The sequence below is a fragment of the Phoca vitulina genome, unplaced genomic scaffold, assembly GCF_004348235.1.
Source record: "Phoca vitulina isolate PV1807 unplaced genomic scaffold, GSC_HSeal_1.0 scaffold7, whole genome shotgun sequence".
Lineage (NCBI taxonomy): Eukaryota > Metazoa > Chordata > Mammalia > Carnivora > Phocidae > Phoca > Phoca vitulina.
This window is the reverse complement of record NW_022589710.1, coordinates 69,412,154-69,432,354: the sequence shown is the minus strand read 5'-3', so window position 1 is coordinate 69,432,354 and position 20,201 is coordinate 69,412,154. Positions and strand designations below refer to the sequence as shown.

General features: G+C 46.5%; 1 protein-coding gene and 1 non-coding gene across 3 annotated transcripts; both read right to left on the bottom strand.

Annotated features, from left to right (window-relative positions):
- Positions 1-1,608: 1,608 nt before the first annotated feature.
- Positions 1,609-10,245, bottom strand: EIF5 (eukaryotic translation initiation factor 5). 2 transcript variants are annotated; one of them, XM_032405979.1, is made up of 12 exons: positions 10,140-10,245; positions 9,795-10,005; positions 8,512-8,791; positions 8,326-8,407; positions 7,874-8,046; positions 7,476-7,587; positions 6,313-6,455; positions 5,896-6,054; positions 5,403-5,564; positions 4,952-5,116; positions 4,473-4,607; positions 1,609-3,881 (listed from the first exon to the last, which is right to left on the bottom strand). In XM_032405979.1, the coding sequence occupies exons 3-12, from the start codon at positions 8,581-8,583 to the stop codon at positions 3,792-3,794; spliced, it is 1,293 nt and encodes a 430-aa protein (XP_032261870.1). In that variant the 5' UTR covers positions 8,584-8,791; positions 9,795-10,005; positions 10,140-10,245; the 3' UTR covers positions 1,609-3,791. The 2 variants fall into 2 exon arrangements, with proteins under 2 accessions (XP_032261870.1, XP_032261871.1); XM_032405980.1 differs by lacking the exons at positions 9,795-10,005; positions 10,140-10,245 and adding an exon at positions 9,267-9,479.
- Positions 6,849-6,972, bottom strand: LOC116633438. The gene has a single exon (XR_004299716.1). It is a non-coding gene; the product is annotated as a small nucleolar RNA SNORA28 (small nucleolar RNA).
- Positions 10,246-20,201: the final 9,956 nt, after the last annotated feature.

Genomic DNA, 20,201 nt, shown 5'->3' with positions numbered 1-20,201 from the left:
GAGGTCCCAGCACACACTCTATCCTTCTCTATCCCAGACAGACCAATTTTCCCTGGCTGCCCCAGCCCAGTAGTATCTCCACAGATTGCAGTATTAGGCTTCAATTAGAATTTCAAGTGTTGTACAGAGGGGTTATCATCCCCATTAGGGAAACATAGAATCCAGGGAGGCCCTGGCCAGAATCCAGGTCGGATTCCAAAACCCAAATGAATATGCCCCTTAAAAAGGGCTTACTGAGTAACATCCCAAAGGCAGGGACTGGGGCAACTCAGACCCTACTGTCTGCTTTGAGAGCCTAACACTGTACTCTCCTGGTCTAGGTTCTGAGGGAAAATTCTCTTCATGTAGCTATGATCCCCATATTCTAGCACACAAGAATGGTTCCATTTTCTGGCTGTAAAGAATCAGATACTTAGGTTGGAATACAGAACCCTACTGCAGGTGGACATAAAACCCAATTTCCCAACCTTCCAAAAGCAAAGGCTCACAGGGTCAGACTCTGGAGACCCCATTAAGCCAGATCTGAGACCTTTGCCAAGTCATTTGTCCATATGACTCCACTTTACAACCTGACAATTCTTAAGAGTCAAAGTCTATGTAGGGACAGGTCAGAGAAACAAATGCACTGTACTGAGTACTGGTATTGCGTCCTGATACTGAGAGTGCCTTGAGAAACTGTAGTAGTCCAGCGGGCCGCTACATTTGAAGAACCATCAATAGGACAACGCAGTCTGGGCCAACTCTGCCTTTCTGGGTTACTCTAGAATACGGATAGGTAAAGCTATAGCTATTAGAGTTCACTGAAGATTGTTTGCAGAATTCTCAAGAAAATTTTAAATCTCAATTATGGTTGGGCTGTTCTGCTGAAGGTCTAAGTAGATTCCAGTAGAATCTTTCCGTTTTTGGTTTTAAACACATCTTTATCTCTGCAGTGCAGTACAAAGTGGTTGGACACAGGCGTCAGATTAGATGAGTGACCTTGGGACAATGTTATACATCTCAGGATCACTGTGAGGGTCAATACAACAAACACAAAATACAGAGACGCAGCACACTGTGCATGCACCAGTACCCTTCTGGATTTTCCACTCTAAGTTATCTTCAGGTCAAAGGTTTTTACTCAGTGCTTAGTGCACTGGAGTAAACAGTGGGGGTAATTGCAACATAGCCTGACAAGAAAAGCACTGAGCACTACGTTACACCCCTTTCCCTTCTCCAACCTTTAGACCTGTAGGTTCATCAATTTCAGAAAGATCTTATTTAGAAAGCAATCTCTATTCTTCTTTCTTAATCAAGAGATTATAGAACTATATACTTGACGTCTCAATTCCCTAAAGTAAGCACCCATCAAGATTTCAAGGACTCAGGTTAAGGCAGATCTTTTCAGTTTGTAATTAGAGTTACAGAGCAAGAATACAAGACCTAAGGAAAGTCACTGACCCACAATAATGAGCAGCATCCAGTTTTTGTGAGTGGGGCTGGCAACCACGGAAGGAAACATCCCAACACAAATCCAAAGCAGCAGCGACAAAACACGGCAGAGTTCAATGCTTCAATCTTATAAAATAAGAATCTAGATTAATTTTAATATTAAACAGAGACAAAATATAATTTTAACATTGTTTTAATCAAGTAATGTAGCTGTTTGAAACAGGAAATTTTAAGACCATTGAATAGATCAAAGTGAAGGATTAATTTATTAGGATAGCCTCTATGGATAAAACTATTATGTGGATTTGAATTCCACTGGAAGTTTGGCACCAGACTGAATACTAGTCTAAGCCAACATTTTCTCTTTAGTGTTTAGAAGCCCCAAACAGGTTTTCCTTCAGGTTAAAGAAAAAAAAAAAACAAAACCAAAAACAACCAAACCCCCCAACTATAACAGAACCCCATTAGCTTGACATTGAGTATGCTGAATGCAACTTGGCTTAGGTCACCACTATCTGCTGTAGAATTTCAGATGATGAAAGCAAATTGGCCTATGGCAAAGAATTTGAAACCTAAGCGAGATGTAAATTTGTAAAAATTTCAACTCTTTGGTGTGACAAAAGCACATTCCCTCCAAGTAGGTGCTTCTGCTTCACTCATTAAAATCCATCAAAAGGCGGGGGACAGGGAAGGGATGGGGACCAATCTGTAGGTCTCCAGTTAAGACTACTTGATTTTTACCTCCTTGAAATATCAAGCTAACAAGGTTTTATTATATCAAATGTTTGTATAATTCCCATGTGAAAAATTCTTACATATGTTTTTATTTAGGTCTTATTATAATGTGTGAAAATGGATCACAAAAGAAGAGGTGAATGATGTAAGCCAGGACTTCCAATAAAATTAACCCTTTGGATGGTTGATTCCCAGTGTACTTTGTGGAAAGGAATAAATGCAACAAGATTTTCCCCGAAGATGATTTCTCAGATATAGCCATAACCCGTTATCAAGTGAGTTTAGATCAGCTAACTGAGCAAAGAATTCACCAGCAAGTTATTTCCAAATCTAAACCTCAGGATGGGCTGGGGTCAGGCCCCAATCACCTGCATTCAGTGGCCATCATGAGACTTCTTGGGTGTCTGGCTATAGTCAATGTGAAACAAAAAACACCTTAAGTCTTACACCAAAATATAGGCTTTAACTTGAAGTATGGTTTTAGCTTTTTTTTAAATAAGACATGGGGGGGGGGGGCGGCGCGGAAATCAAGTCTGAGACACAACAACACTTATTTCGGCAAGATAGCAACCAAAACCTAAAAAGCATAAGCTAAGTATCCACGTGTAAAAGGCATTAAAGAACAAACTATATTATCAGGAGAAAATCCACAATGAACAAAAGATACAGTATGCCTTTAACATTTTGAAACTGTAATTAAATCATAAGAATAAAAGTTGAAAAATGATGCTCAGTTTTTGCTAGAGATTAAGTGCACCTTTTCCTGCTTCCCCCAAATAAAATCATACCTTACTATATAATCACACCCTAGTTTCAGAATTTTCTCAGTCAGTACAAAGCAACAGCTACATACACATAAAATGCTTATTTGTTAATGTAATAATTCCCCTGGCTCATCCAACGTGCAATGCACATGACTCCAAAGACTACAATTTGGGGTAAGTATACACGAACTGAAAAAAACACAATTCAAGTTTCAAAACCTGCTCTTAAAATTATTTATAGGACACTCAGGTCATTTTTACTTCTCAGTAAGATAAAGATGTTGCACTGCCATTTGATTATCAGTCCACCTCGGCATGGGAAGAATGTACATCACCAGATGCCAATTTGAGGGACCGAACACTTGAAAGTACTGTATTTCTCAATGGCTGATTAAGATAATTACAAGTAAGCTTATGTTTACATTCTGCTGAGGACATCTTTACAGTCTCAGCATCTAACAAAATCTAACAGGCTCCAAGAATCCTATCAGGTTAATGATGGTGCGGTATTGTAAAAAGGAGCCATTTCAGCTTAAGTCATTCAGAGCCAAAATCTGAAGAATGACCAAAATCAAATCTTTATTTAACTGTATAAATGTGATCCAAATGTGTCCACCACTAATTTTTCAAAAAGAAACATGCTATAAATAAGCAAACTATATCTGCTCACTGATATGTGTATGGACTCCCTAGATGTCTTGTTGGGCTTAATTACAGACCACTCACAGCAATACATTTTTAGTAGAAAGTGTAGCATGATGTTAAGCCATTTTAGCTTTTGCACATACATGTTGCACTTCTGGCTGATGATGCAGAAAGATTCGCAGCATTACACTGTTAAGCTGGGCAGCACCCACCCCTTTAAATGGCATCAATATCAATGTCATCATCCTTGTTGTCAGACTTCACAGCTTCAACTTTAGGTACACTGGCAGTCTTCGAATACACCACCTGATAAAACAATTTTATTGATTGTAAATCTTTATCCAAACAAACTTAGTTATAAAAATAGTAATACAAATCAATGGTCAACGAAAAAGGAAAACTACCCAGACACAACCTTTTTTTTTTTTTGAGGAAGTGGGTATTACGTGGGGGGGGGGGGGATGCGGAAGAGCAGCAGAAGCAGAGAATCCCAAGTAAGCTTCATAGATTTCATGCAGGGATTGATCTCAGAACCCTGAGATCATGGCTTGGGTGGAAATCAAGAGTTGGATGCTTAACCAACTAAAAGCCACCCAGGCGCCCTACAGCCATCACTTTGCACAAAAAGTTTTTGTTATTTGAAAACTAGGTTCTCTCTCAGCCTGATAGCATCTTAATTTTTATGGACAACTAGCAACTATATACTCAACCTGCCATTAATTAAATACTCCTTTGAGAATTTATATGTCTATTTGCAATCATGTCTAGGGGCAGGAGAGATGTCCCCTAACCTTTATATTAATACAATTTCCCAAATTGAGACCATGTTTTGCTGCACCTAAAAATTTTAAGTTACTCGATTATCATTTTATAACCTCAAACCCTAACACAGTTTACCTCGATATTCTCATCTTCATCATCTTCTTCACCACCAGAAGATTCCTCTTCTGCTTCCTTCAACCACTTTATAAATGGTTCTGCTTTGACACGAATCTCTTTGGCAAGATCTTTTGAGACATATTTCTTAGAGGCCTAAAAAATGTTCAATACAATTTCCTTAGTTTAAGAAATCTAAAAGTTAATTTATATAACCACCTACACTGAGCTCTTTGAAGGGACTGGGTCATATCCTAATCTTGACTCAAAAGATACATTTATTCAGCAAACAAGTAACAATGAGTCTGAAAGAGTCTAAATATCTTCTTCCATTATTACTAGAAAGTTGCCATAATGGTAATCACCTATAGGTTAATACCAGGGACTGCATTTCATGTAGAAGAAACTCAAGTATCAGAAGTTACTTCTTCCTAAATTGCCCCAAAACTGTCTCAATAAAACTTCTGATCTTCAAGAACCTGTTTCTATCTATTCCCCACCTTTTCTGACCAGCTGATGATGACTTCTTCTTCCAACAGATCTGCATCATACATCTCCTTCAAGATATGGGGAATCTTGGAAATGAGCTGAGCTTGATGCATTGCTACCACACACTCCAAACCATGAAGAAGGTACCGTTGAGCTTTTTTGTTGTTGTGACAAAACTGGAAATAAATGTGTTGGCATTAACAAGCTTTTAAAGAAATTTGAAGTATACTCATTGTCTCAAGATCGTTCCTTAAGGCTATGGCCTTAAGCAGTGGCTCAGAAAGTCAATACATAAAAATCTGTGTATTACTTTAACTATAAGAAACTATACACAGTATTTTCCAAATACTCCCGTGCTTGGTAAGGTTAGGTCAATAATCTCCAGTTTTAGGACGACAGAGAACATGTTCCCAGGGTCACACAGCTCTAATCTCATTTATGAACCTAAAGTAATTTGCTTACTCGTAGGAAATGGCGCCTGTATTTCTTAATTTGTTCTCTAATCTTCTCATTAAAAAGAACTTCAGTCAAAACAAGAGGACCCATGGCTTTTACATCCAGTCTTTCTGCTTCAGCAACAATTTCTTTGTCTGATGAGTCAATAATACCTTCTTCTTTCTTCTTCTGCAAATAAAAGCAACCAATTCAGTGAAATGGAGACACATTTTGCTCTTGAGATGCCAGTTAGTCCCCACTTTCATGGACTTTTTTCCCAATTTATTATAGTTTCAGGATTTTTCAATGAAAGGCACATGCCAAAGATAGTACCTGGAACCACCTCAGGAAGTATTTGAAAAAGTAAAATTAGCCTGGAGTTTGAGTATTCAAAAGATACCATGAGAAAAGTTACACGCCAGGTAATCAGCATAAACTAATAAACACCTTAACAAAAACCCAAGGCTTGAAACGGATTATCAAGAAAATGTTTAAGTGCCCTTGAACCAAATTATTTTACCTTAACAAAATCAAACAGAATATTGACCCGCTCTTCAACAGTCCTTTCCAAATCATCACTGAGTGTCAGAACTTTCGCGTGATCACTGATTTCATCCATTCTGCGTCTCTGCGCTTCCTCAGTTGTATCCTCCCCCCAATCATCATCCTCCTCTTCTTCCTGTCAAGAACAAGTATGCTTAATCAAATGCCTTAAAAATGCAAAAAATACTAATTTCTAGTCATGTTAATGGCACTGGGTTAATTTTCCAAAAAAATAAATTGGACCTACATTAATTTAATCAACCACACATAACCAGGAACCAAGATACCACTGCAATGTTAAAACTGAGTTTCCTTAGTTCTGCTCCCCTCCCCCACCAGGTATCGTATTTCACCCAACTTAAGCGCTCACCACACCTTCACCCCAAACACTCACCGCAGCATGTGGAGGAGGACTGATCTCATTTGGTGGTGGGGGCGGGGGCGTCTCACTGCTGGACACAGAACCATTTTCCTTGTCTTTGCCCTTCCGGTTTTTCTTTTCCTTTTCTTTCTTCCCTGTACCACTATCACTATTCTCTACAGCAAAAGAAAGAAAGAAAAGTTTAACACTATGGTTTATAGTACACCTCACTGTTTCTCATGAACGTTCATGAGAAACAGTGAGGAACCCTTGCCTCCTTTTGCTTTGGCACGTTCCCTCAGAAAACCTTACGTGAACACAATGCTACTTGTAATTCTAAGAGGAGTCACAGACCAAATTCATCCACTATCATTTCCTATATAAAAAAAACTCAGGTAAGGATGGAATGTCCCCAAATAGAGATATTAACTGCTCGTTAAAATTAAGATGAAATGGTGGTATCTCAGAAAATGAGGTGGTTAGTGAAGGTTGGCACTCCTGGCCCTCTCATGCCCCATGAACACAAACAAGAGCACATCTCAACTGCACTTTAGCCCACACCTGTTAACACTGTTTAAGTCTATATAACAGTTGCTCTCATGGAGGAGAACACTGGAATAGGTTAGACTTTATTGCTATAGCAAGCTCAAATTGTGTCAGGCAACTTCCATCATCTGACACAGAGTGTTGCTTGCAATGTTCTAAAGCCATTTATTTGGGCTTTACGAGCCAGGACCCTGGTTCACAAAACGTATTCCAGAAGTAGATCGTCTGCTGGGATCCCACCACCATTTTTAAAAAAAGATTTGAGAGAGAAAGAGAGCGAGCGCGCTGCACGGAGAGGGAGCAGCAGACTCCCGACTCAGCAGGGCTTGATCCCAGGACTCTGGGATCATGACCCCAGCCGGAAGCAGTCGCTCAACTGACCGAGCCACCCAGGTGCCCGTTTTACAATATCCATTTCACCTATTCTAAAAGGACAGGTCTTAAAAATCGACGACAGAGCAGAGCTTAAGTGGCAGCCTGTTCTTTTACCCTTAATGGTACATCTTTCTAAATCACAGATTCAATAGAACAAGGCAAAAGAATTGAATATTCCTTATATCCTAGTTTCACAGCAGCAAAAAAACTTCCATTCTGTTTCCAACAATTAGCTGATTACATTAAGATCTTACAAGTTCATCATAAAGACTTACCAGGTGGGTTTTTGAGAATGAACGTGCAGAGTTTATGATGTGTGTCAAGCATGCCTCGATAGCCACAGGCTTTACAAGAATTACCTATTGTTTGCTTCTTTGGATTGACATGCTGCCAAAAAAAGGGAAGTAATAACAAGTATGTCATCTGTGGCCTATAATAAAATTTTGCAAAGAACAAAAAAAGTATCTAACCGTAACTCCACCGTAATATGTAAGAATATTTTTTCACAAAATGACCTAAAGACAGTTTCACAAAATGATCTAACTTAAAGATTTTGCTGCTTTACGTTTTATTTCCAATTAAGTTTGCTGTGCCTTGTCAGGAACATACATTTCATGATATCGAAGGACTAATCACAAAAGCAGATATGTAGTTTTTCCTCGAAAAGACTCACCAGCTCTGTTTCAGGATTCTCACACTCAGGACAGAGAACAAATTTTTTAATGAATCCATCCAACATGTCTTGCAGCTTATTCGCCTCATGAGATCCATTGACAATGTAACGGTCATTCTTAACATCAAACTGGGTCTGTGCTCCCAGCTCACAACCAAAATATTTGGTGGGATCTATTGGGGGGGGAGGAGAGAAGAAAAAGATTAACTAAATCTTTGGCTACTCATTCACCCTTATACAAATATCACTCCCTTACACTTTTATACTGGATTGAAATGTATTGCTTGAGTAGTTTTGTTTAGCCAATAGCAACTAATAATCAATTGGTTTTCAAGCACAAGATTCCATTAACCCTGAAACTAGCATACAACTCAATCAAAACACACAGATCAAAGTTGTCACAACCATATCGATGCTTTGCTTTTTCAGACTCCTTAAGAAGCATTACTTACACGTTGGAGGCCGATTAAGCGCCTTTGCAACGTCAACCATGTTGACTATAACTGTCTTGATACCATTTCCTTTGCCCTCAACCTAAAGAAAAAAATAATTTTGCATTAGCTACTCCAGGACATGCAATCTTTAAAAATCTAGGAAAAGAGCTTAGGCCTCAAAACTAAAACTGAGATCAGTATTACCTTGGCAATCAGACGGGGCATCTTGTAGCGATAGAACTGGTCTGACACACTGCGGTTGACATTGACAGACATTTTGGCTTATTAGTGGCTTTATCAATAAGATGAAGAGATCTTTGATTGCAACTTTTTGGTATCTTCTGTCTGGAGAAGAAGGGATGACATAAACGACTGCAAGAGTTCTCGGTCTCTGACATGAAAAAATTTTCGCCACTGAGGCTGTAAGCTTCTTGCTTGTATGCTATGTTTCCCCAATACAGGTACCAATGGCTGCGCAACAGCTCTGAAAGAGAAAGGAAGAGCACACACAACCCCCTGTTTAGCGCGGTTCCCGCAGGAGAAAGCCCCCCTTCACGTCCCGGTTAAGTGTGCCTCCTTCGGCTACATCGCGAAGCTCCCCAGTTCCGGGAGGGGCGGCTAACATTCCCCTCTAACACGGAACACCTGTCGCCACACAGAAGGCCTCCGCGTGGACTAAGACGGGCCTCCAGCCGGGAGCCGCCGGGCTTCCCACAACAAACTGCCCCGCCTCAGCTGCGCTGGGTTTACCCCGGAGCCAACCCCAGCAGCCCGGCGAAGGTTTGCTTCGGGGGAGCGGCCATATTTCAGCTGCGGACGGACGCATCTCCTCTCCTCCGCAGACAGGCCTCAGCGACGGAGAAACTTCCCCGACTCAGCCTCCACCCCCCTCCGGCCCTGTCAGCCTCCCCGCTCAATCGGGCGGCCCCGGGGCTCATTCGGAAGAGACCCTGCCCTACCCCCGGACACGCGGTCTCGCGGGGCTGTGCACGGACAGCGAGGCGACGACCGAGCACGACGGCCACCGCTCCTCCCCGTCCCCGCTCTGCGCACACACAGTCAACCTCCGCTCCGGTGCCCATGGCCCCCGGCCGCTCCGCTCGGGGCAGGGGCCCCGCCATGCGCGCCGCTCGGCCTCGACGCGCCGGGGAAAACGAAAGCGGCCGAGGGGTGCCGGCCCGGGCCGCCCCCGCCCCCGGCGGGCGATGACTCATGAATGCAGCAAAGAGGCCTGAGTCAGCCCGCGCGGCGCGCTCCCGCGGGGCGGGGGAGGGGCCGGGGCCCGGCGGGGGGAGGGGGCCGGGGCGGAAGAGTGGGGGAGAGGGGAGGCGGGGGCCGGGGCCCGGGGCGGAGGGCAGGGCGGCGGGGGCTCGGGGCCCGCCCGCCCGCCCGCCCGCCCGAACTGCGCCACACGCGCGCGCGGGTCACGCGGCGCGCCGCCATCTTGTGCGGCCGCCATCTCCCCGCCGGCCCGCCCGCGGACTCACCGTTTTCGTCAAATAAAGACATAAACCCAACGCTGCTCGCCCGGGACTGGGATGAAGTGAGGCGCGTGTGAACCCGAGTCCGAGGAGGGGCGGCGGAGGCGGCGGAGCAGCGCAGCGAGCAGCGGCCGGGCCAGGCGCCGCCGAGCAGCGGGGAGGGGCTGTCCCAGCGACGTCCGGGGTCCACACCCTTCAGCGCCCGGGGCCTGGCGACCTGGCGCGGAGAGACGGCGCCGTGAGCCGCGGGCGTCGGGGCGCCTTCCCCGCCAGCCAGCGGCCCGCGGGGGTCGAGGGGGCGGGGAGGACTGGGGAGGGGGCGCGGGGCCGCCGCCCCTCCACCGGACTCACCTCTGGAATGTTCTCGCTCTGACTGAACAACGCCGCCGCCGCGCTCAAGCTACCCTTGGCCCCAGTGCCCGCCCCCCGCGCCAGGCAGCACCGTTCATTGGCCCGAGGCGCGCCCGAGCTTGCTCGTAATTGGCCCATATGCCACGTCAATCGCGTCTTTCTCCGCCCCTCCTGCTTCCTGAGGCTCCTCTCGCCGCCTCAGCCCGCCCCCAGTCCCCGGGTCCTGGGTTCGTTCCCCTGCCCTCCCCTCCCCCGCCCTTCCCAGAGGCCTTCGCGGTCTCGCGAGAGCCGACTGGCCGTGACAGGGGGCTGGGCGCGGGGCCGCGCTTTGTCGGTTTGAGCGCCCGGGGGAAGATGGCGGTTGGCTCCCCTCCCCCGTCGCCTTGGCCAGGCCGCGTTCCCGCCGAGCTCCCCTCGCGGCGGGTGCGCAGCCTCGCCCGGGGCCGGGGCGGGGGAGGTCCTCTCTGCCTTTTCCGGCCCCTGGGGACTCCTGTTGTCGGGCTTCGAGGAGGAAGTGGTTCTTCCTCCCCGCTGCCTGGGCCTGGGCCGACTGTGATGATTGGAGGGCCTGGGTCTTTCATCCCAGGTGCTGTTTTTTAACCTCCGAAGCTGGGGTCCGGGTGTCACTTTGACAGCGTCGTCGTGCGGCGTCCCCGGCCCGCCTGCCTGGCTCTCTCGGGCACCGGGCCTGCAGGCCTGGCGGAGCTTGGCACTCCCGTGCACCCGCTTTCTAAGGAGGGAAACCTCAAATTAGCTCGTGACTCCGGGACCCTCCTGAGACCGTGCTCTACTGTAACTTTGCTCAAAACAAACATCTCATTGGGTTACCATTCCCGGAACCCACCACTCCGGTTCACTGTGGTTTCCTTGCTGGGCAAAGCAGAGCCCAAAGCAGGTGTTCCTAATGAGGTCCCAATGCCGTCCCTCGGAAGTGACTATTTAGAAAGAGCCTCTGATGTTTTCGTTCTGTTGAGGTGATTACAGAAACTCTCCCATTCTTTCAGAAACATATTTGGTTTAAAAGTTCGAACTGGGGGCGCCTGGGTGGCTCAGTCGTTAAGCGTCTGCCTTCGGCTCAGGTCATGATCCCAGGGTCCTGGGATCGAGTCCCACATCGGGCTCCCTGCTCGGCGGGAAGCCTGCTTCTCCCTCTCCCACTCCCCCTGCTTGTGTTCCTGCTCTCGCTGTCTCTCTCTCTCTGTCAAATAAATAAAATCTTTAAAAAAAAAAAAAGTTTGAATTGCGACTGTAAAAGCGCTTCCAGAGTGCACCACGAAATTTGAAAGCATAGTTGGCTGTAGTAAAACCAAGAGCCAAATAAAGGAGCCATTGGTTCTAACCTGCTCTCTGCGGTCTCTAACGAGCTCTCAGGGTGAAGTGTCCCGGGCAGCAGCGTGGTTTTCCCAGGCTGGATAAAGTAGCATGCTGGTGAGGACAGGATGAAGTGGGTAAGGGGCTGCCCAATCGAATATGCAAGAAAGTTGGAACTGAAAGGTATGTTGATTTTTATCAAAGTTCAGGATACTCTTCCATGATTTACAAGCTTTATAAACCATTTTAAAATTGACAATGTGGGTGGGGAAGTTAATAAATTAAAGGGGCGATCCAGAATTGAGGGAAGTAATTTATGTCTTTGCTGTAGGAGCTGATATTATCATCACACAGTGATGTATGATTCGTAGACCAAGTGCATAATGCTTTATGGGTACCAGGATTCCCATCAGATCAATGGAAAAGGTAGATCCTAGACAAGCTGTTTCTGGCTCACCATGAAGCATGACCTAGCAGTATGGAAACACTGGAGTTTTTGCCCACAAATGACATTATTTTAGAAACTCTGTTGGAAAATAATGGGTATGAAACTAGTCTGAGGTGAGGGGCTTGCCTTGTCAGAATTGGTTTTTAATAAAGCTAAATACAATGTGAGTTATTATTTTGGGGCAGGTATGTTTGATGGCCCCATATTTAATTTCATTTAAAAAGTTTGTACTGGGGCTCCTGGGTGGCTCAGTCGTTAAGCGCCTGCCTTCAGCTCAGGTCATGATCAAGTCCCACATCGAGCCCGGGCATTGGCATCGGGCTCCCTGCTCAGCGGGAAGCCTGCTTCTCCCTCTCTCACTCCTCTCGCTTGTGTTCCTTCTCTTGCTGTGTCTCTTTCTGTCAAATAAATAAAATCTTTTAAAAAAATAAAATGAAAAGTGTGTACTAATTTTAATTTTTTTTTTTTTAATTTTTTTTTTTTTTTTTTTTTAATTTGCGAGAGAGAGAATGAGAGAGAGCACGAGAGGGAGGAGCGTCAGGGGGAGAAGCAGACTCCCTGCTGAGCAGGGAGCCCAATGTGGGACTCCAGGATCATGACCTGAGCCTAAGGCAGTCGCTTAACCAACTGAGCCACCCAGGTGCCCTGTACTAATTTTAACTTTAATTTTTAGCAGGTGTACCACTCATTTTTGTCTAATGAGGGGCAATTTTTAAAAAATTATTCTTAACCCTACTGTTTATTGAATGATTCTCATAGCGTAGGAATTTGCTAAGTGCTTTGAATACACTGTCTTATTCACTTCCTAGCCCCTATGGAGAATTTTTATTCCTATTTTACAAATAAGCAAACTGAGGCTTAGTGGAAAAAATTAAGCAACTTGCCCAAGATCACATGCTAGTAAGTGGCAGAGCTGGAATTTAAACTGAGATCTTTCTGACCCCCGAGTCTGTTCCCTTAACCATTACATGACCCAGCGTTCAGAGGTAAATATAAACATACATAAATCTAGGCAATTTTCAGGTGTAATCCCATTTAATCCTTTAACGATCATGTGAGGGAGTGTTGTTAGTCCCGTTTTACAGGTGAGGAAAGAGTCAGGAAGATTAATTTTCTCGAAGTCACCTGTCTAATAAATGGTGGACCGTGTTTGAACTCTAGCTTGACGCCAGGCTCATTGCACAATTCTGCCTCCTACTTCTGGCTCCCCGCCTCATTTAGCTGCAGTTCCCCCAATCATGTGCTCACAGTTTGCTAAGTAATGGGCACTTGGTGCCTCTGAAATTGTTGTCAAATGAGTGCCTGAAATGCATTTCAGCACCTGCCTTCCTTGGATGGCAGGCATGGATAGCTGCTGAAAAGGTAAGTTAGTAAATTGGCCTTACGGTTATTTAGATATTGGTGTCTGTTCTGTTTAGCATGAATTTGCCCCCTCGAGCAAGATCAAGTCTGCGTGGACTGAAAGAACCTTGTGTTTCTGAGCTGTGGGCCACTGAGGGACCAGGACATTGCCCTCTGTGATGGGCTGTCTGGTTGGACAGCTGGCATCTATGACATCCCTCTCTTAGCTATCTCTAACCTCCAGCACACTGTGAAAGCTGCACACTCTTGGTTAAAGTTTCTGACTCCCCGGCTTGAGGTTGAGTTACAGGGGATGTGTGTAGTTTTTCTTCCAGCACTGGCCTGTCACAGCGGTGTGCATAGAGCAGACATTCAGAGCTGCTGGGAGGGAACTGAAGGTTATCTGGTGAGTACAGAGGCAGTCAAAGGCGTTGGCTACGTTGAAAGCCAGTGTCCTAAGCCATGGTAATCTAATGCACCCATATCGAACATTTCTGAGTTGCTGGGATACAGGCCCCACCCACACTGCAGGCCCTATGCAGGGCCCATATGTAAACAAATAGCAGCTATCTGCCTGGTGGACACCAAATGAAGCTTGTCCCCGTCCTGAAATCTCTGACCCTCTGGGCAGAATGTCTCCCTGCCTCTGTGACAGGCCCATCCCACCCACCCAATACTTCCACCACACCTCTGGCATTCGGTGGCACTTTATTGAATTTGCCTGTTTACTTGTCTGCCTTCCTCATTAGGCTAAACAGCTTGTGGGCAGGGGACCTGTCCTTGAGGAGAATAAAGAGTCAGCTACAAAAGGGACAGAGGCAGGAAGCAGAGATGTCTGTGAGGAAGAGATGAAGCATCCAGTGAGGAATCGCTGGAGACTGACGGAATGTCTTCCTGTTCCCAAGCATTTGACTCCAATCACACTCTATATTATGTCATTCCTGGAAAAAGAGAAGAAAGTGCAAAATTGTATCAACTCAGTAGATGGAGAAATGTGGATGACCTGGCTTGCCTCAGGTCCTGTCTTCAGGGAAGCAAGGTGGATGGCTGCTGAGCTGGTCCCTCACCCGCTTGAGGCTAGTGGCAGTAGGAAAGGCATTTGCTCACACTGAGTGCACTGCTTTGGGAATGCACCACATGTGCAGTAGAAGGTCTGGAAGAGGCCCAGGTGTGGCATGCAGCTGGTTCTCTTGCCTAAGACCCTGTGATTCCCGAGGATTCCTGACAGCCATTTGCCGACCTTTGTGGAAGAGCATCTTTGCGTGTTCCCACCTCTGCCTTTAGTTGTGGATCTGGCACATTTTATCCACCCAGGTGAAGCAGCCACATGCCAGCCAGTGAGCTCACTAATTGCTGATGAGCTGTGGGTCGTGGCCTTGCAGTGAAGCACTAGACAGACCCACAGGACCCAGAAGCACAGCTTGTTACATGCTCGGCAGAGTCAGCTGTTACTTTGGGTAGTGTTGCTATCTAGACCTAATTTTTTTTTTTTTAAAGATTTTATTTATTTATCCATGAGAGACAGAGAGAGAGAGAGAGGCAGAGGGAGAAGCAGGCTCCCAAGGAGCAGGGAGCCCGATGTGGGACTCGATCCCAGGACCCTGGGATCATGACCTGAGCCGAAGGCAGACGCTTAACCATCTGAGCCACCCAGGCGCCCCTCTAGACCTAATTTTTTAAAAAAGATTTTATTTATTTATTTGAGAGAAAGAGAAAGAGATCATGAGCTCGGGGGTTGGGGGCAGAGGGACAAGTAGATTCCCCGCTGAGCAGAGAGCCTGACGTGGGGCTCGGTCCCAGGACCCTGAGATCATGACCTGAGCCGGAGGCAAATGTTTAACCGAATGAGCCACCCAAGAACCCCACGACCTAATTTTTGAGTACAAATTATCTATGCTACATTCTGGACTCTGTATTTCTTAAAGGATGTCTCTCTTGCTTATCTGTGCATGACTTGGTTTCCTGAAGCCAGTGGTTCTCAAATGAGGGTGTGAGCATCAGAATCTCTGGAGGGCTTGGGGGGCGCCTGGGTAGCTCAGTTGGTTAAGTGTTTGACTCTTGATTTCGGTTCACGTCATGATCTCAGGATTGTGAGATTGAGCCCCATATCAGCCTCTGTGCTCAATGGGGAGTCTGCTTCTCCCTCTGCCCCTCCCCTTGCTCTCTCTTTCTCGCTCTCAAATAAATAAATACATCTTAAAAAAAAAAAATCTCTGGAGGGCTTATTGAAACAGCTTGCTGGGCCCTACCCCGAGTGTGATTGAGTAGGTCTGGGTGGGGCCCAGAATTCCGATTTCTAACAGATTCCCGGGTGCCGCAGGTGCTGTAGTCTCAGGACTGTACTTTGCCTTAAGGCCACGGGGGTCACACGACTTTGGAGCCCAGGTACCTCTTTTCCCTCACCGTAGATTCTGCAGCTTTCTTTTGAGATATCCCATGAGCTCACATTCAGACAGTCAGTCTGTGAATCAAAGTAAGAAGAACAAAATTGATGTCCCAGTGACTGGGTTGCAGCCATGGCACCCAGGCCCCATGGAGAAGTCACAGGCTGGCTGTCGGGAGGTGGTATTGTGTGCACCACGCCCAGCGGAATTAGGACGGTTGTCCCAATGACACAGTGCTGCACAGCCCTGCCCCCCGGGTTCTGTCACTGGCACTCCGACGCCTCAGGGAGTGGCCGGTGCCCTGCCATCCCCTCCTCTCGTGGATGGGGAAACCAAGGCTCAGAGAGAGGATTTGTGTCAAGGTTGGGGCTGGGGTCCTGACTTCTGGCTGTAGGGCTTTTCCTGCTGGGTAGGGCCTCGTTATCCTGTTCGGCATATCCCGGTTCTAGAGTTTGCCTCTCTTCCTTTGGTTGGATTTTAATGGCTCTAATACCCTTTTCTAAGACACACCAGACAGGAGTTGGGATCCAAGGGCTGAGGATATGCTTTCCTTAGGCCGCGGACTTTCCTTGAGCGGCCACTGTGCACCCTGCCTGTGGCTGAGCGGGACGTCCGAGATGCGGACGGACCTCCGCAGGTGCTCTCTCCACTTGTACATTTATTTTGTTCATGAGCCAACATTTAAGAACCTGGGAGATTTCACCTGCGATTTCAGATTTCTGATTCCTTAGGAAATTGGCAGCCCTGGCGTGCTGGGACGCACTCCTACGTGGGGCTCTTTCAGGAGCCACGTCTCTGTCCTTCAGAGCTGAAGGTGGGAGAGACCGGAGCCGCCGTCTCCGTCCAGGTGTGCACGTGCACCCGTGCCTGGCTGCTCCGCCCTCGCCGGCCTCCCCTCCCCGCTCCGATGCTAATCCCTCCGCTGGTACAAGCCCAGCGCGCTGTGTGCCCGCTGCTCTGGGGCTGCTGGAACAAAGTAGCACAAACCCGGCTCGAAACAACAGAGATGTGTTCTCTCATGGTTCTGGAGGTCAGAGGTCTGAAATCAAGGTGCTGGCACGGCCGGGCCCTCTCCCGGTTTCTGCCGGTGGCTTGGCTTGCTTCGGCGTTGCCCCCAGCGGCCTCTGTCACATGACCTTCTTCCCTCCGTGTCTTCACAGGGCCGTCTCCCCTCTGCGTGTGCCTGTCTCTGTGTCTCTTCGTATAAGGACGCCAGATGTGCTGGGGGCCGGGCCCGCCCGGTGTCCCAATCCAGTGTGACCTCAGCGAACTCCGTCACATTCGCAGGGACACTACTTCCTGTGAAGTAGGTCTCATTCACCTCACTCAGGATTAGGACTTCAACATATCTTTTGGGGAGATGCAATTCAAAAGGAGACCTCTAACAACTCACAGTTTGAAACCTGGCTCTTGCTCAGCATTGGCGGTTGGGAGACAAGGCTCCCGAAGTGCCAGCAAGCACCCCAGGGGCGGCAACCTTCCTGGAGCTCGGACGGTGAGATAACCTGTGGCCTTAGTGCTTTATGTGCCTTAGCCCATTGAATCCCTAAAACAGCCCCCCGAGGGACAGTCTGTTGTTGCCCCACATTGTGGATGAGGAGGCTGAGGTCAGAGGGTTGACAGAGCTTTGCCAAAGTCACTGGGGAGCAGAGCTGGTGTGTGGGGACAGCAGCGGGTGCCAGACCGGCCAGACCCTTTGCCCTTTGGGCAGGCGAGGTGAGCAGCTACCATCCCAAACCCCAGTGCTTACCTCATTTACCATCCCCTCTGCGCCACGAAGCAGGCCACCCCCACTGCTCTGTCACTTCCCAGGACAATTACTGGGGCTTTAAGGCCTGATGTACAGCAGGTCTGATTATTTTCTTGATCCTGAGGGTGCTGTTTCTAATTTCCATTTGAACAAGATTTAGTCCATTTTTAGGGTCAGTTTCCTGTATCTTTTGCATTCTCTAGTAGATGGAAGAACCATCCAGAAACCATAACAATATGCTCTAAATAACCTTTATTTTGTGGTACTGATCTGAGTAAATATAGTTGGTACCAGATGGGACTTCTGCAATCTAGAGTTGTGAAGGGAAGAATGGATTCATTTTGAGTTTCCTTAAATTAGGTGAGTGATTTTTTTTTTTCTTGGGCAATCAACTCCCACGTTCAATATTCCCAGTGTGACATTTTGTACTGTTATACTTGGTAAGTAAAGCTCAGCTATTCTGAGCTTTATGTGCCAGGAGCCTGTGCTCAGAGTTCCGTTTTTAGTTTAGCTCATAAATGCTGCTTGCATGTTTGGTTATTTCATGCAGAAAGAAGTCTTTTGGGCTAAGTCACTCTTGGCTAGATATTTACCAAGTTCATGGCTATTTTTAACGCACACCTTTGCTGCTTTAAAACCACAGTCAGCATTTAAAGCCATGACTGGCTTATTTCACTTTGCATGATGCCTTTAAATTTCATCCGTTGTGCTAAGTGAAATAAGCCAGTCACAAAAGGACAAGTACTGTGTAAGTCCACTTATATGAGGTTCACAAGGGTAGGCGGGTTCATAGAGACAGAAAGTAGCAGGGTGGTGGCCAGGGGCTGGGGGAGGGGGAATAGACAGAGTTTCAGGTCGTGAAGATGGAAACATTCTAGACACGGATGGTGGTGATGGTTGGATGACAATGTGAATATACTCAGTGCCACTGAACCATATACTTAAAAATGGTTGAAATGGTAAATTTTGTGTTGCATGTATTTTACCAAAATCAGAAAAAAAAAAAATCCTACAATAACCTAAACAACTATATGTAAAAAAAGTGATGGCGGATGTATAAAAACCTCACATTTCTGCAATTAAATACAATGTGCATCATACATACTACTAACGATCGCATGTATATTTATATGAAATTTGTTTTCTGTTTTATGCTTTTCTATATTTTTCAATTTAAAAAGTTCCTCAGAAAAATATAAATGTTAGCTCTCTGACGAACTCCGTGACTTTGGTCACATCTTTTTAGCATTTTGAGCTATTATTATCCTGTAAACCAGGTGGGGGGATTTAAAGGCAGAACAAGTAGAAACCAAAGTGAATCAAGATCACCCGTCAGTGGGATTCGAGCGGTAACAGAGTCAAGTGCGGTGTCGGAAACTTCTTAGCCACGCAGAGCAAGGGTCGTAAACCCAGGTCCTTCCAGCGCTGGGCAGGAGATCACACGGTGTGAAGACGGCGGGCGCGAGGCACAAAGGAATGGTGGGGACTGTGGGAATAGGATGGGAAGCACCCACATTCAGCAAAGGAAACAAAACAAAACCAAAACTCCACACAGGCCAACAAAACACGACGGGGTTGTGTCTGGCCTGTGGGCCACCAGTTTGCAGTTTCTGCTTTTGAGTGAGAGACTCTGGGGTCTGGGCGGGTAGAGGTCCCCACCTCTGCTTTTCAGAAGAATCCGAGATGAAGATATGGACTGCTTCAGAAAGAACGGGTCTGGAATCTAGATCTTAGATAATTTCAGGGCTCTTTTCTTCCTCACTGCTGGCTGGAAATGTGTTTTGTACCCCCCCCCCACCCGATAGTATATCATTCCAAGTTTGAATTTGAATCTTTTTTTTTTAAACATAGATAAATTTGTTTAGTTTCATCTTACTGCATAAATCAAGTTGGTGCCTAGTATTTTTTTATTTTAGTAATAGCTGCCACTTTCCAACAAAATCCAACACTTAGTGGTCACCAGAAATTTTGACATACATACTATACTATGTGTCTACCAGCCTTTTCAAAATTGCAGTCGTTTGCATTTGGTTCTTTGGATTAAAATGCCGAAGGAATTTAATAGTGGACATTTTCATATCTCTGATTCTGCTGGCCTTCTAAGATACATAACAAGTTTTGAGAAAGATAGATTTTTCTGTCTATGGCTCTCAGGGCATTAACATCTGCTGTGAGAATTTAGATTATTTTGGGAGAGCTCTAAACCAGGGGCATGAACTGGCAGAACCAGGATGGATATGGTCCCTGCAGACGTGTTATGTTTTGGTGATCATTTCTTGGGGGAGGAGGAGGATGAAATGGCTTTAGGTCGTCATGTGCTCTGGGGTGTTCTGCAAGCCCCCCAACCCCCCCACTAATGATGTCTTCCTCTTTCATGAACGTACAGCCCCTGCAGCCCCTCCCTGGCCATTGAAGGCATGTGAGGTTGTGACCCATCTCACTCAAGGGAGATTACGATGCGGTGCTATCAAAATGAGGTTCTCCAGGACATGTGTTCACAACTTAAAAATGTCAACTGACCTTGCCGGGGACAGCCACCTGTGTGGTTAGCAGACTCGTCCCCTTGGACGGGGATAGACCTGGGTAGCTGCCCTTGTGGAAGGGGTGAAACCCGAGGAGTGGCAAAGGAGACCCCCATGTGTTTAGAAATGGAATTCACAACCATTCCAGTCCAGCGAAGCCCAGTAAGCATGTACGGAGCCATTCCCACAAGCCCTTCTGGGCCATCAACAGAAGTCATGGTAAGGAAACCGTAGTCTTTTTATTCCGCGCCTGCCAGGTGGCAGGTTCTGAGCAAAGTTCTCGTGTGTAGGAAGTCAGAACCCATG